The 12,932-nt window shown below is 43.2% G+C and overlaps 2 protein-coding genes across 5 annotated transcripts in view; one reads left to right on the top strand and one right to left on the bottom strand.

Annotated features, from left to right (window-relative positions):
- The window catches only part of GPR180 (G protein-coupled receptor 180), a 36,990-nt gene extending 27,151 nt beyond the window's left edge, over nucleotides 1–9,839 (bottom strand). The window contains exons 1-3 of the mRNA XM_019524551.1: nucleotides 9,649–9,839; nucleotides 7,640–7,792; nucleotides 1,133–1,333 (exon numbers count right to left, since the gene is read on the bottom strand). Of these exons, the coding sequence (XP_019380096.1) occupies nucleotides 1,133–1,333; nucleotides 7,640–7,792; nucleotides 9,649–9,778 (484 nt within the window). The 5' untranslated portion in view covers nucleotides 9,779–9,839. The remainder of the gene's footprint in view (nucleotides 1–1,132; nucleotides 1,334–7,639; nucleotides 7,793–9,648) is intronic.
- Nucleotides 9,840–10,226: 387 nt separating this feature from the next.
- The window catches only part of TGDS (TDP-glucose 4,6-dehydratase), a 37,992-nt gene continuing 35,286 nt past the window's right edge, over nucleotides 10,227–12,932 (top strand). Inside the window, exons 1-3 of one of the 4 annotated variants that reach the window (XM_019524552.1) lie at nucleotides 10,227–10,359; nucleotides 11,085–11,151; nucleotides 11,451–11,519. In XM_019524552.1, coding sequence (XP_019380097.1) covers nucleotides 10,274–10,359; nucleotides 11,085–11,151; nucleotides 11,451–11,519 — 222 coding nt within the window. In that variant the 5' untranslated portion in view covers nucleotides 10,227–10,273. The remainder of the gene's footprint in view (nucleotides 10,360–11,084; nucleotides 11,152–11,450; nucleotides 11,520–12,932) is intronic. The other 3 variants (XM_019524553.1, XM_019524554.1, XM_019524555.1) reach the window with 3 other exon arrangements.

The raw sequence follows: 12,932 nt of genomic DNA, 5'->3' as shown, positions 1-12,932 counted from the left end.
GTAGTTACTTTCTTACCATGTGCACCTTTGTCCCCAAAACCAGCCCTCTAAATTGGGTTGTATGTCTCTAGTGAGGATTTATTTTCCTTTGTTGGAACAGAAACAGAGAGGAATAGAAGAAACAATACACTGGGCCCTGGTGGTTCCTGCCCCAGAAGTACAAGGACTAATGCTGGGCTTAAGACAGTGTACGGAACAAAACATGATTTGGTGGAGTGTAGACTAGCCATGATTTCAATACCTGGGAACTGGAGGAAAAAAACTGTTGCTGCTGCAGGTTGCAAAAAAGACCCTATTTGGAAATATTTTAAAGACATTCTTCTATCACCGGGAAGTGCTGGTTTTATGTGTTTAATTAAATTTAAGTTGGCAACTTAAAGCAGCTTGATACAAATAGAAGCAGAAAGTTTATCATTTAGCAAACAAGAAATATGGATTTCACCATTTTATAGTGTACCAATATATAGGATTTCTAGCTATCTAGGTATGTGCCAAGCTATATATTTTTAAAATACGTATCTAGGAAACACATGTACCAAATCTACTGGAAAACTGTATTTGGTCATAAATCAATGTTAATTGTTAAATCAACCAATGAAAATGCACCTTTGAGAGAGCGAGAGAGAGCGCGAGAGCACATATAATAGGGAAGTAGGTGAAAAAAAAACCCAATAATTTAAATCAGGATTTTGGCTTGCCAATTTAAATCAAATCAGCTTGGTTTAAATCAATCCACCTGTGTTATACAGATCATTTGTTTACTTTCTCTAATAGCTCATACTTGATTAAAATATGATTAATTTGTGTTGTAACAACATAAAACATGAGTCTACTATAGTAGAGGCCAATCTTTTCAAGAAAATAACAGGGGAACTGTTTGATGTTACAATTCATAACTTATTTCTTTGATAAGACCAGATTTGTATAACTGCAATGCAGAACTGGAAGAGATTGTCATGTTAGGAATATTCACTGGAATTCCTTCCTTTTGAGAAAAATATAAATCTAATGGTGAATAATTCCATAGGCCACACTTCCAATTTCACACTTTTTTCAAGCATAGTAAGTACCAACTCACTTGATGATCAGACCCTTAACTTATACATCTAGCTTTGAGAAAAAAAAATCTTACCAGATTCCCCTGCGCTAAAGTGATCTAATGGATTCCCTTCTGCATCTGGGTTTAGTAACACCATTTCAAACTGAACATCCTCGGATTCAGAATTTTCATAATTCTCCTCGCAGGTAAACTTGTCTACATAAAACACATACCATGTTTCTGGATATGGAATCTGGGACACTGTCATATTTTGCTCTGTGTGGTTCATAGACACTTTGAAAAGAAAGAAAATGAAATTAGCACTGAATGCATCACAAATAACTTATAGAAATTAAATCATCTTAGATAATGTACACATTCAACTCATAAGACCATAACTTTTATTTTTATGCTTTCTCAAGTATATAGAAAAGTGAATAGTCTGTATCAAAATGCAGTCATAACACTCTACAGAGGACACTGAACTCAGTACTTATCTTTATTTTAAACTTGGCACAATTGTGGGAGAGGATTAGAGAGAACACATGCTCATAACCAGTCTTTCAGCTTCTCTAATCACAGGGTATGAGACAGCTCTTATCACTACACTGTCAACAGACAAAGGACTGCAAATGCTAAGAATCCAGTAGACTGCCATTCTATTTGGCACACCCCATACTCCTCCTCCTCGACAGAGAATTTCATTCGGGGCTCCTCAACAGGAATAGCTATTTGGTCTGAACTTCTCATTTGAACATTCTTATTTCACAGTAAGAGCACCTTTGGAAGTGAACCAGGTCAAACCCCACAAAGAAAGTAAAGGGAGGTTAATCAGTAACCTGACAGATTAACGTGTTCAGAGAGGGATGAACTTTCATACACTACAACCTACTTTGTCAGATGCTTTGCAAATACTGTATTTATTCTAATCTAAAAACAACCCCCCCAATAATTAGATTTTATACATGGAACATTTACACGTTTATAATTTTCCGTGTATAGAATCTAATTATTTTTCATTCAATCCTCCCACTGGTATGGGGGGCAGGCAGTGGGGAAGCAGGTGGTGGAGGGAGGTCAAGCAACTTGCTCCCTACTTGTGCCTGGCCCCTCTACCACTTCTGTCGCTGCAAGCGTTGGGTCCCCTGCTTCTTCTCCAGCCTCTGCTCTATACTGGCAGGCTCTGTACCCATTCTTACCTGTGGCACTGAGCATAGCTCCCACTCAGCACCCCAGGCTGCAAAGTGTATGGAGCCTGCCGGCTCAAGGCAGGGATCTGGTGGGGGAGAATGGGGAGGGGCAGGTGGAAGGGGGATAGGAAGAAAAGGCAGCGGGTGGCCCAGGTGGGGGAGGGGCGAGCTAGGTAGCAGCTGTGGCTGTCACCTCTACCCTAGGTGGGGACTAGAGCCTGAGCCACAGCAGCTGCTGGCCCCTCAGCACCCTCATACATAGTTAACAGAAGGGGCTTCCTTCCACTGTTAAACAAACCCGCCTTGTCTTAGAATCAAGTAAATACAGTACTCAGTATGAAACAAGAACGTTGCCATGGAAGTGAATATAGTATCGATATTATCTCTTTAAAATTATACTCTAGCTTGTTTTGTAATATCTTTCCCAGGTAGATAAACCATAAACATCACATGACCTGCAAGCATAGATCTAGCAATTGAACCCATTTCTAAAAGTGTGGCTCTTCTCAAAAAAGTGTGGCTCTTCTCAAATTATACCAAACCAGATGCATTAGAGACTGGAAACTCCATTTGGTCTTGAACAGTTACTTCTGATAAGAGTGGTGGCAGCTGTGTCAGTCATTACAAGACCATTTGGGAGGCGTGATGCAGGTGATTTTTATACCTTTAAAAGAACACATTTTTCTTGTGTATAACCCACTTCTTTCAGCCTCAAAACCAGCTGGGGAAAACTGGGGTATGCATTGTACGTGAGCAAAAAGAATCCCCATGGGTCTGGAAATCTGGTGCATGTGTGTGGGTGGGGAGGGGACTGATGTCAATAACCTCTGCTAATGCTCTCCCCTCCCTCCTACTGTGTGGAACACCCCTCCCCTCCCCCCTGCCCTTCCATCTGTATACTCGGTCAAGCTGATGCACAGAGTTGGTTCATAGCCAGACCCAGCACATTGAATATGACCCAACATGCAGACCCAGAGCTGATGTGCACTGGGTCTAGGACCATGTGCTGGCCCTGGAATTGGAGTTCAGTGCTGAATCTGTGGTGCTCTCAAGCTACACAGCCCTGGGACTGTTGTGCTAAATTGGGCCTGACACCTGGTCCCAGACCCAGTATGCTGGATCAGTCTGTGGGACCCATCTGGTGCACGGGGCTGGCAGCACACTCAGGAGCAGACTCTATTCACTAGCTGTTACTATTCAGATCCATACCCAACTTAAGATCCTTTTTCCTTCATGGTACCTTTTAAAAAACAAGGAGTAGAAACATGAGAAAAAAATATGGTAATCATGAGAAAAATGAGCATTTAAATGCATAGAGTACTATAATGTAAAACAAGACATTACAAATACATAATACCAGCTCAATCCTTGAGCCACTAGCTGGGATTTTTAAGCTACTTAAAAAGGTTCACTAATATGCCTCCTCCTAAAACATTATATGAAAGCAACCTTTTTATCTATGGGTTTATTGCCTTTGGAATGTTGATGGAAAAAGATGTGGATGCAATATTAAGAGGGAGCAAAGAAGGTAGAAACAGAAGAAACAAGAGCATTTTATAAATACTATATAAATATCCATATAAGTCATAAGAGAAATGTTAGGTAAATAAACTAAATTTGTCTCCTAACAGGGATTTACCTTGCGTAGCTAATACTGAAGATAACCCGAGCTCCATTTAGAGACAGTATTTTCAGCATTCAGTTGCTTCTAAACAGCCTCCATATCCTGCATGGCTTTTTTTAAAGTTTTGCCTATTATTTCTGCAGTCTGACACTTTTCTAGATCAGTGCTGTTCAAGTGGTGACCAGAGCCACTATGATCGCACAGCTCAAGAACCATTCAAGTGGCGGCTCAAAGGCTCCTAGGCCTACTATGTTCATATGGCTCCAGAATCCAGGGGTGAATGTCACTGCCATTTGTACCCTACTAAATTTGGAGATTTTGATCACTGCTGGCAATTCAAAGCAGCAGCAGGGGAAGACAGAGAGGAAGGGGGGAGCAGCAACATCCACCCTCTGGTTTCCCTGCTGCCCTGTCACGAGGCGAGTTGTTCAGTCTGAGAGCAGCCCCACAGAACTGAGTAAGTTGGACGGCCCTGCTGTAGAGCACTGCTGAAATACAAAGTTCTTGTTTTGTATTTAAGCAATTTGAGAGAAGCTATCTTAAAAAAGTCCCTCAGCTGCAACAAGCAACTGTTTTCAGAAGTTTTATGGAGACAAATTAGCAATGAAAAGTTGACAAAATGAGAACAATTCAGGGCAGATTCTGAAACAGGTTATAAAGAGCATGGCTGAATGGGAAGAGAGAAAAGAGCTTATAAAACAATGAATGTGACAGAAAAGACCAACGGACTAATTTTCATAGAAAGCAAAGAGTAGGCTAAGCAAGACGATAGCAAACCTGTACATTACAAAAATTCTTAAGTGAGATAAAAAAATCTGTCACTCAGAGCTCAAGAATATTTTGGAGACAAGCAATTTAGAAATGTCTAATTCAGGGGTTTTCAACCTTTTTTTTAACAAGTATATCCCTTCATATTAAAATTATTTTGCGGGGGGCTGAGCACATGCACACATGTGCATGCATATCCCACCTGCCCCCCCAGCAGGTAAGTTTGTGGGGGAGGGAAAGGGCCGTGGGGGGTGCAGATTGAGGCCCCTACAATGAGGGAAGGAGTGGGGCACAGACAGAGGCAGGGGCGAACGGGGCCCCGGCTGGCCCTGTCATGGGACAATCGGAGCCCAGGCAGGTCATACAGGGGTGCGAGGGGCTCCTGCCACTGTGTGCACCCCAGTAGAGGCCCAGGGGGCACATGCTCCTCCCCAGTCTATCAGCAGGGCAGAGGCAGCTGCCACTGTGAGCTGGGCTTTATGTGCTGCTGTAGTTGTCCTGGGAGCGGTGAGATGCAACGTGTGTCCCGCCACTGGGCAGGCAGGGGGAGTGGCGTAGCTCAGTGGCAGCGGGCATGTGGCATTGCACCACTCCTGGGGCAGCTGCAGCAGCGCACTACACCCACTGCAGAGCGGCAGCCGCCACTGTCCCATGCACAGATCAGGGAGGCGCGCGCCCGCATGGCCTCTGCTGGGGTGCACGCAGCGGCAGGAGCCCCTCTGTGCTCCCTATGACTTTTTTAAGTACCCCTAGGAGTACACGTACCCCTGGTTGACAACAACTGGTCTAATTCTTCATCTAACATCTAAAATAAAATAAAAATATTAAGTGAGCGTGAATTTAAAAGGACTGTTTCCATTTTCTTCAAGGCATTAGTTCATCAAGAGCTGGATTCAGACACTTTGCCGTCTTTCAGCTTAGAGTACTCTTTGCATTCAATGAAAATGTGTGTCCCTCTGAAATAATTTGCATCAGATACCAGCAGGAGTAGTATACCGCATGAAAACAAACATGGGGGGGGGCTCTAACAAAGGTAATTTGTCTTATATTCTAAGCATGAATAATTCTTATGTCACATGCCACAAAACCACCAGAGATAAGAAATAAGGATAATGGGACAACAGTTTTTTTGGCATACAATAGTCTTAGGAGCAACATCATGACCAGATTGTGTTATAATTCTATTCCAACAGCATGTCAGAAACCTTAGTTACTTCACAGATTGTGGTTTCCTGGTTGCACAGAGGGAACACATGAAAAGAAAGATGCATTATGTAAGTCAGATACTGATGAATAAAGACCCTAATATCTATTTAATTTGATAAAGAATGCTTTATGCTTCTTTTATTTAGGATTTCTGAAGTCACAATCAATAAATGGCACAAAAATATGCTCTTAGTATCTCTATCTTTCAGTTACATAACTAATCAGAACTATTGAATGCTTTATTGTTTAGCTGTTCTACCATTTGTGTTTGCACTCAGATCAATACACAAATTAAGCATTATCTTGATTAACACATCTTTGAAACTGAATTTTAAGAGGATCTTCAATGTTTTGTACAAAGACTGACAGATTTATGCTTCCATGAAAGTGACTCTAGCCTTTTATTTTTGTTTTCCTGTCATTGAACAATACATTTTCCACAAGGCTGGGAGAAAGAAGCCTCTTGACAAAACTAAGTTATTCTTCTAGAAACAAAAGACAACAACATAGCATGCATATTCTATGCTGGTATAATTATCAGCTCAAATAGTAACAACCCTTGAACTAAAGATTCAGTGATGAATAGCTAATTGCAGACTTAAATAATGAAAGGATATTGAGATCAACAAACACTGTAAAATGAGTATGCACAATTTACTTTTGATTTAAGAGATGAAACTTACAGAAAGAAATGAAAAATGATAAAACTCTGGCATGAGGAAGTAAAAAAAAAAAAGGTTTTTTTCCCCCAGCAGCAAAGCTAGCTTATTGTGATGCAACATATTCTTACCTTACAAAAGAGTACGCATTTTGCTTCAGAGTATGTTTACACAGGACAATGCAGTGGCATGCTCAGTTAAAGTTGAGCTAACTTGAGTACTAGACAGAGTAGTTGGTGCTTCAATGGATTCAGAGGTAGCTTATGTATGCCTACGTAACATAATGTATGGTCCTTCTTATAAATTTACATACATTGGAATCCATTATGATTGTTTTTTTAAACCTATTTTCTCCTATTCCAGGGATAACACACATACACACATTAGAGCCATGCTTAACTCAAACTGAGCACATCTACCAGATACGCATAATGCACAGACTAATTCTACTGCGCATTAGTGTGGTGGGCAAAACCCATGCTAATGCGCAATAGATTTAGTCTAATGCACATTAGCATCACTAAAAACATTCATCTACACTAATGCACAGTAGCGCCAATAACAGATCAATAAGTTAATACCTGTCAATGTACCATAATTATGGTGCATTAAAGAATGTGTAGACACTCCCACACATTCATTTGACTGACCTCATTTTGCATATTTGTTTGAAATGAAGCTTTTCACGTATAAAGCCTAACTGGGTGATATTTTGCAAACTCCATAACAATCTTTTCACATAAATATTTGCAAATAGATTTTTCCTTATATTTGAGGTGGGAACAACATCTGGGTTGAATCCAAGCATGGAAAATTTCACCCAAATATAAGCACTCTTTTCAACCAGAACCAGACTCAATATAAGATTGCCTGTATTAAAACATTTCAGTATTTAGTTTATCAAGGACTGTTTAGTGTCCCAGCAGTCCTTGATAAACTTTTTCAAAACATAATTTGAAAAAAGTACTTCAAAGTGATAATTTGCAATAAGTAAATTTCAGCTTGTAATTTCTTGAATACTATTTAAAGTCAAAGTTGTGATTTGCTTAACTTTTGTTACAAAAGTCTTACTGACTCCAAAAAAAGACAAAAGCTTAGTGCTAAGTATATATAGTCATAAGCCAGAGTTCAGAGGTTACAAAGACAAACTCACTTGTCAGCTGAGCTTTAGAGAATTTTTCTGTACAGCTGTGCTCCTGGTCCTGTAGGTCCAGCCATTCCTCTGCTCGAAACAGGTGAAGTTTGGCTTCTTTTCCCACAGCTGCGGCAACATTGTTGATTCTGATACACAGAACAGCATGGTCACCTTAATATTTAAAAAACAAAATCAACTATGCTTGGATTATGCAAAGAAGGAAAATTATCTAGGAAGATATTGCAAGTGATAGTACACAGTCATTTAAGTGAGCAGTATATTAAGTCCCTTTTCATCATTTTCTACTGAAGTCTTCATCTTTCCCAGGAGCTGCTGTTGTTAGAAAACCTTATGAAGTAAGGTGGAGCCTCAATCTTACACCCCGCAGATTAGATCCAACCCAATTTCTCAATCTGGCCTGTTGGGCCACCAGCTGGGGGCACAAGCTGCCAAAAACGTGGGGACCTTTTGCTTCACTGGTCATGGCTATTTGTACTGAGCCAAACTCACTACCAGTTACCCCCAAAATTCTGTTGGACCCGACCCCCATCTCCAGATCTGCTGTTGCACCCAGACTCCCACTGCTACAAAAGCCTCATCCCCTGATCCACTGCTGCCCCTGAACCCCATGCTACCTCCAGGCCCACTGCTGCCGCCACACTGGTGGGATCCATCCTTGGGGCAACCACTAAGGAGTCCCACTGTGGGGCTGTGGCAGCGTTCTGGTGGTGGTGGTAGACTTCAATAGCATCAGGGAAGCAGCAGTGGTGTACAGTGCTTTGAGCAGTCAGCTTGAGCCCGCCAAAGTTTGTGGTGCATGTGTGCACCTAAGTGCATGGGGGGAAACAGGGGAAATGTGGGAGGGGAGGCAGAGGAAGCAGTGCCATAAAAAGAGAAAGGAGCGAGTTGGTGGCTGGTTACTACAAAGCGGGGACGATGTTGGGCGCTGCAGTGCTACAGACCAAGGGACCATTGCTCATCAGTCTGCCATAGTCTGTAAATACAGAGGCAACTCTTCTTCAGCCATCGTTGGAGTGGCAAAGCCTACTTGGCTTGGGTCAAACAGGCACTTTTCACCAAGGTTTTCCAACAGGCACAGCAAGAAATAGGGTCTCACAGCTCTGTGTGCAGTAGGGGTGTGCTTAAAGTGGCTACAGCTGTTAACTATCTGCATGTAAGGCACTCAATCGACTCTTCCAGGCTGTCAGCTAGTATTGCTGCTCTACAACCTTGTTTCCTTTTGGCACCTTACGTATGTCTGAGGATCCTCCAGGCAGCATTGCCAGGTGTACCATAATTACCGTATCCGTACAATAATTTCAACCCTTGAACGACGTACAATAATACTAAGTGTTCAAAACATATGGTAATTTGAAGCAGTTAATTGACACAGCATGTGCAAAACCAAATCACTAATCACTGTCAAGGAGGCTTAACAGACTTTTGGGTTCAGCTGCCTGTGCTTTCTTATGACCAGAGATCCTACTCTTCTCTGATAAAAGAAAATCCCCATTTCTTAGATAAAAAAGTAACCCCAAATCCACATTTTCCCATGATTAAAATGAAACGCCGCTAATATATAGATGTTTATATATTAGGGGAATTTTATTTCAATCATGGAAAGGTGTGGATTTGGGGGGATTTTTTTAAATCTGAAAATTGGGGATTTTTTTTTTTAAATCAGAAAAAAACCAGGATCCTTGCTTATGATGACTGCTTGCCATGAAATAAAGAAACACTTCACCTTTGCTGACCCGATCCTCACTCACTAGCGACTTAGTGAGCAATAGAAAGTAAATAAGGAGAAAAACTTATTTGCATGCTTATATTTTTTTTTTCGGTGCACGCCAGGTTTTGAGGAAAAAGCGATCCTTTGCGCTTCCAATGCGATAATTTCATATTTCAGACCTAGAGACGTTGCTGCCTCCAGGTCAGGGCGCCTCCCCGCCCTCCCTCCCTCGCCGGCCAGGGGGCGGAGCCAGCCCCGCCACGCGTCCCGAAGGCCGTAACGGCCTGCGGGCACCTACCGCGGAACTGGAAGCGCGCGGCGGGGCGGCCCGGCTGGGCCCTTGCGGCGGCGCTGGAGAAGCCGCCCCGCAGCGTCTTCCCGTAGACGACTACGCACAACGCAAGCCACAAGAGTACCCGCCGCCTCATTCCGGCCCCGCGGCCGCTTGAAGAATAAGCCCTGTCCCCAGCCCGTGCCGCCTGGGGCTGGGGCGCCAATGGGAGCCGTTCTTAGCGGGTAGGGGCGGGGCTAGCGGAAGCCCCCGCCCCCCACGACCCGGGTATCCTGGCTCTAAGCTGCTGTGACGTGTCTATCGTTAGGCTGGGCTGTAAAGCGGTGCCGCGTGGGTCATAGGTGCATCATGGCTGCTGTGGAAAGGGGCGAGGCTTGTTTCCTGATACAGGCGAAGGGCGGGCGGTGGAGATGGTGAAGGTTGCTCGGGCCGTGGCCTCACGCTACCAAGCAGGGGATAGGGAAAGGGGCGGACCCCGCCTCGCAAAACAGGAGGACTGGGGCATGCTGGCGGAGCGATCATGTGCCCCGACGAAAGAGCGGTGCTGTAAAGTGTCGTGGGAAGGGGCAGGCTGCCGTAAAGCGATGAGGAAAGGGCCTAGCTGGCGGCGGTCTGCCGTAAAGTGTGGAGGATGTCGGGGGCTGTGGGGCCGTGTCCAGCCTTCGAGAAGAGGCTGCTGGTGACAGGCGGCGCCGGCTTCATGTCAGTGGTGTGCGTGTGCGAGCGAGGCCGGGGACCTCTTGTCCGGCTGCGGCTGGGGCTGTAACGTTTGGAGGGGACGAGCAGCGCGTCGGTTTGTTAATGGGGGGCAACTACGACCGGTCCCACAGGACGAAGGGGCTGGTCCCAGCCTGGCTGGGTGGAGAGATGGGGGCATAGCCTGGTCGTGGGGCAGGGGGAAGGGAAGGGGGCACGCCCCAAACCAGCTGCTCAGGGAAGGGGATGCTGCCAAGCCCCAATCTGCAGGTAGGGAAGGGGACATGGCCTGACCCTGACCCCAACCCATCCTGCAGGGTTTGGGGTTTTGGCAGTGGGGAGGGGTGGCAGTTCTTTTTCTACCTGTGGGGCAGCCCTGGTGGCTCCTTTCCAGGACTCTGACTCCAGGCTGCATCCCAGGACTTCCCTCAGTGGCCCCTTTTCCCCCACATTTGGCCCGGGTTGGGGGTTGAGCACCCCTGGTATATTCATATATTCTTAGATATTAGGGGCTGGAAGGGACCTCACAAGATTATCGGGTCTAGTCCCCCTGCACTTGGGCAGGAAAGGCTGCTGGGGTCAGACAGAAAAGAACCACTGAAGTAGCAACATTTACAAGCTGAGAGTGAAAGTCTAAAATATCCATGAGAAAAGCTTCAGGAGGTGCCAGCCTGCTTTCTGCTTAGTATCCCAAGCTATAGGTGTAGTTGTAAAATTTGTATTTTCTTTTTTTTTTTAACTTACAGTGCCTCTCACGTGGTTGTCTCTCTAGTGGAAAAATATCCACATTACTTGATTATAAATCTAGATAAGGTAAGATTTGTGGAGGTTTTGGGGGAATGCCTTTTCAGCTGTTTGCATGTTTGTTCATTTTGTTTTCATTTTGCTAAAGAAAAAAATAAAAGGGAACAAATGAACAAGTGAGCCATGCCATAGCATGATGGCCTTGTTATGTGGAAAAAAATTACATTGGTTTGAAATTATTAAAATCTAGATTTGGTGCACTTCAAGGTAATTTAATATTTACTTGGTAAATAAGTAGCTTCTGACATGCCATGTTTCAAGAAAACAAGTCATCGTGGTAAGTTTTTCTTTCTTTTTTTTTAATGAAGCTGGACTATTGTGCAAGTTTGAAGAATCTTGAAGCTATTTCCCAGAAACACAACTATAAGTTTATTCAGGTATGATAGACTTTGGTAGATGTTTAAGTTTTATTTCACATTTTAATTTCTGTACAGCTAAGATTTAATTGGTAATGTACTTCCTCTTTTCTGCGTTTGTAGAATAACTTTTCTAACATGGTTTTTACTCAGGAAGGTGTCACTTGTGTTCATGACTGATTATTACTATCTGGTGAATGATAATGGGACCTGCAGAGAGCCACTTTCCTAGTGACATGTAAAGCTCGCTGTGGAACTGCAGCGGTAAAACACCAGAATAAGAGTTTTACCTGGGGTTGAGGAGAGACTTTATGAAGACTGTGAACACCCAAAAATGCCTCTACAAAAATTCCAATTTTGTTAGGGAACCATAGTTGCATATCTGTTGTATGCTTACTTTGAGGCCATGTTGCATTGTTGAAAAATGGCTGTATAGAATGCTTATGCTTTGTGCAGTGGTTTCATTAGGAATGAATATTGTGTGTGGGAGGAAGAGGGAGTTGTACCACAAAAGAATTTTTCAGATGTATTTAAATCTTTTATCAGTGTGAGAGTTATCATAATACAAACTTTGAAGTCACAGAAATGTTTAGGTTGGAATAGCATAGGAGCAGACTGCTTGTGTTGGTTGGAGAGTGACATACTGAACATCCATTTATGTCCTCCATAACAGTGTTTCTCACCCCATGGGTTGCGAACCAAAAGTGGGTCACAAGAATACATAAAAGGGGTTGCGAACAAACTTTGAAAATGGATCAACCAACTTAAAAATATGGATTTTCCTTTTAAAGGAGGAAAACATGGGTAACTGGCTTTTCCCCTGTATGGTGGGAGAGCTCCAGCCTGCGAGGGGTGCTTGGGCCCCACCCATGCCCAGCCCTTGCTCTACACACTGGGGGCTGGGTCCTGAAGGCAGCAGGTCATGAGTGAGGGGCACTGGGTTGGGACTGGCCATTGATGTTTACATCAATGGGTCTTGGTACAAAAAAAGTTGAGAACCATTGCTCCACAGGATGCAGTCCGTGTCTAGATTTGGGTATTGAATACTCCAGCAGAGTGGCTTGCTTCCCTATTATGTTCATCTTCCTCTTTTTATATCTTTTTACTCTTCTGCTTCTTTTGTAGCCTGTTACAGGAAGCTTTGGCACCACTGTTTTCTTGGCTGTTTGCTAAAATGTAGTTCTGAAGTCAGGAGAGTTGATTTAATTTTAAATCAAGTTGATTTAAATTGGTAGAGCAAAAGCTTGATTAAATCATTGATTTTTTTTTTTTTAAATTAACTTTCCCATTGTATTTTTTGTTGTTGTTTTTTTTAATTATATTTTTATTGGTTGATACAACAATTAAATGTTGATTTACAATTAATTGATTTACAATTTCTACAGTAGATTTGGTATGTGTGTTTCCTATGCATACAAACTAGATACATATTTG

Source organism: Gavialis gangeticus, unplaced genomic scaffold (genome assembly GCF_001723915.1).
Source record: "Gavialis gangeticus isolate Ggan-Ray unplaced genomic scaffold, GavGan_comp1, whole genome shotgun sequence".
In the NCBI taxonomy this organism is placed as follows: Eukaryota; Metazoa; Chordata; order Crocodylia; family Gavialidae; genus Gavialis; species Gavialis gangeticus.
This window is presented reverse-complemented; position numbering and strand designations above follow the sequence as displayed.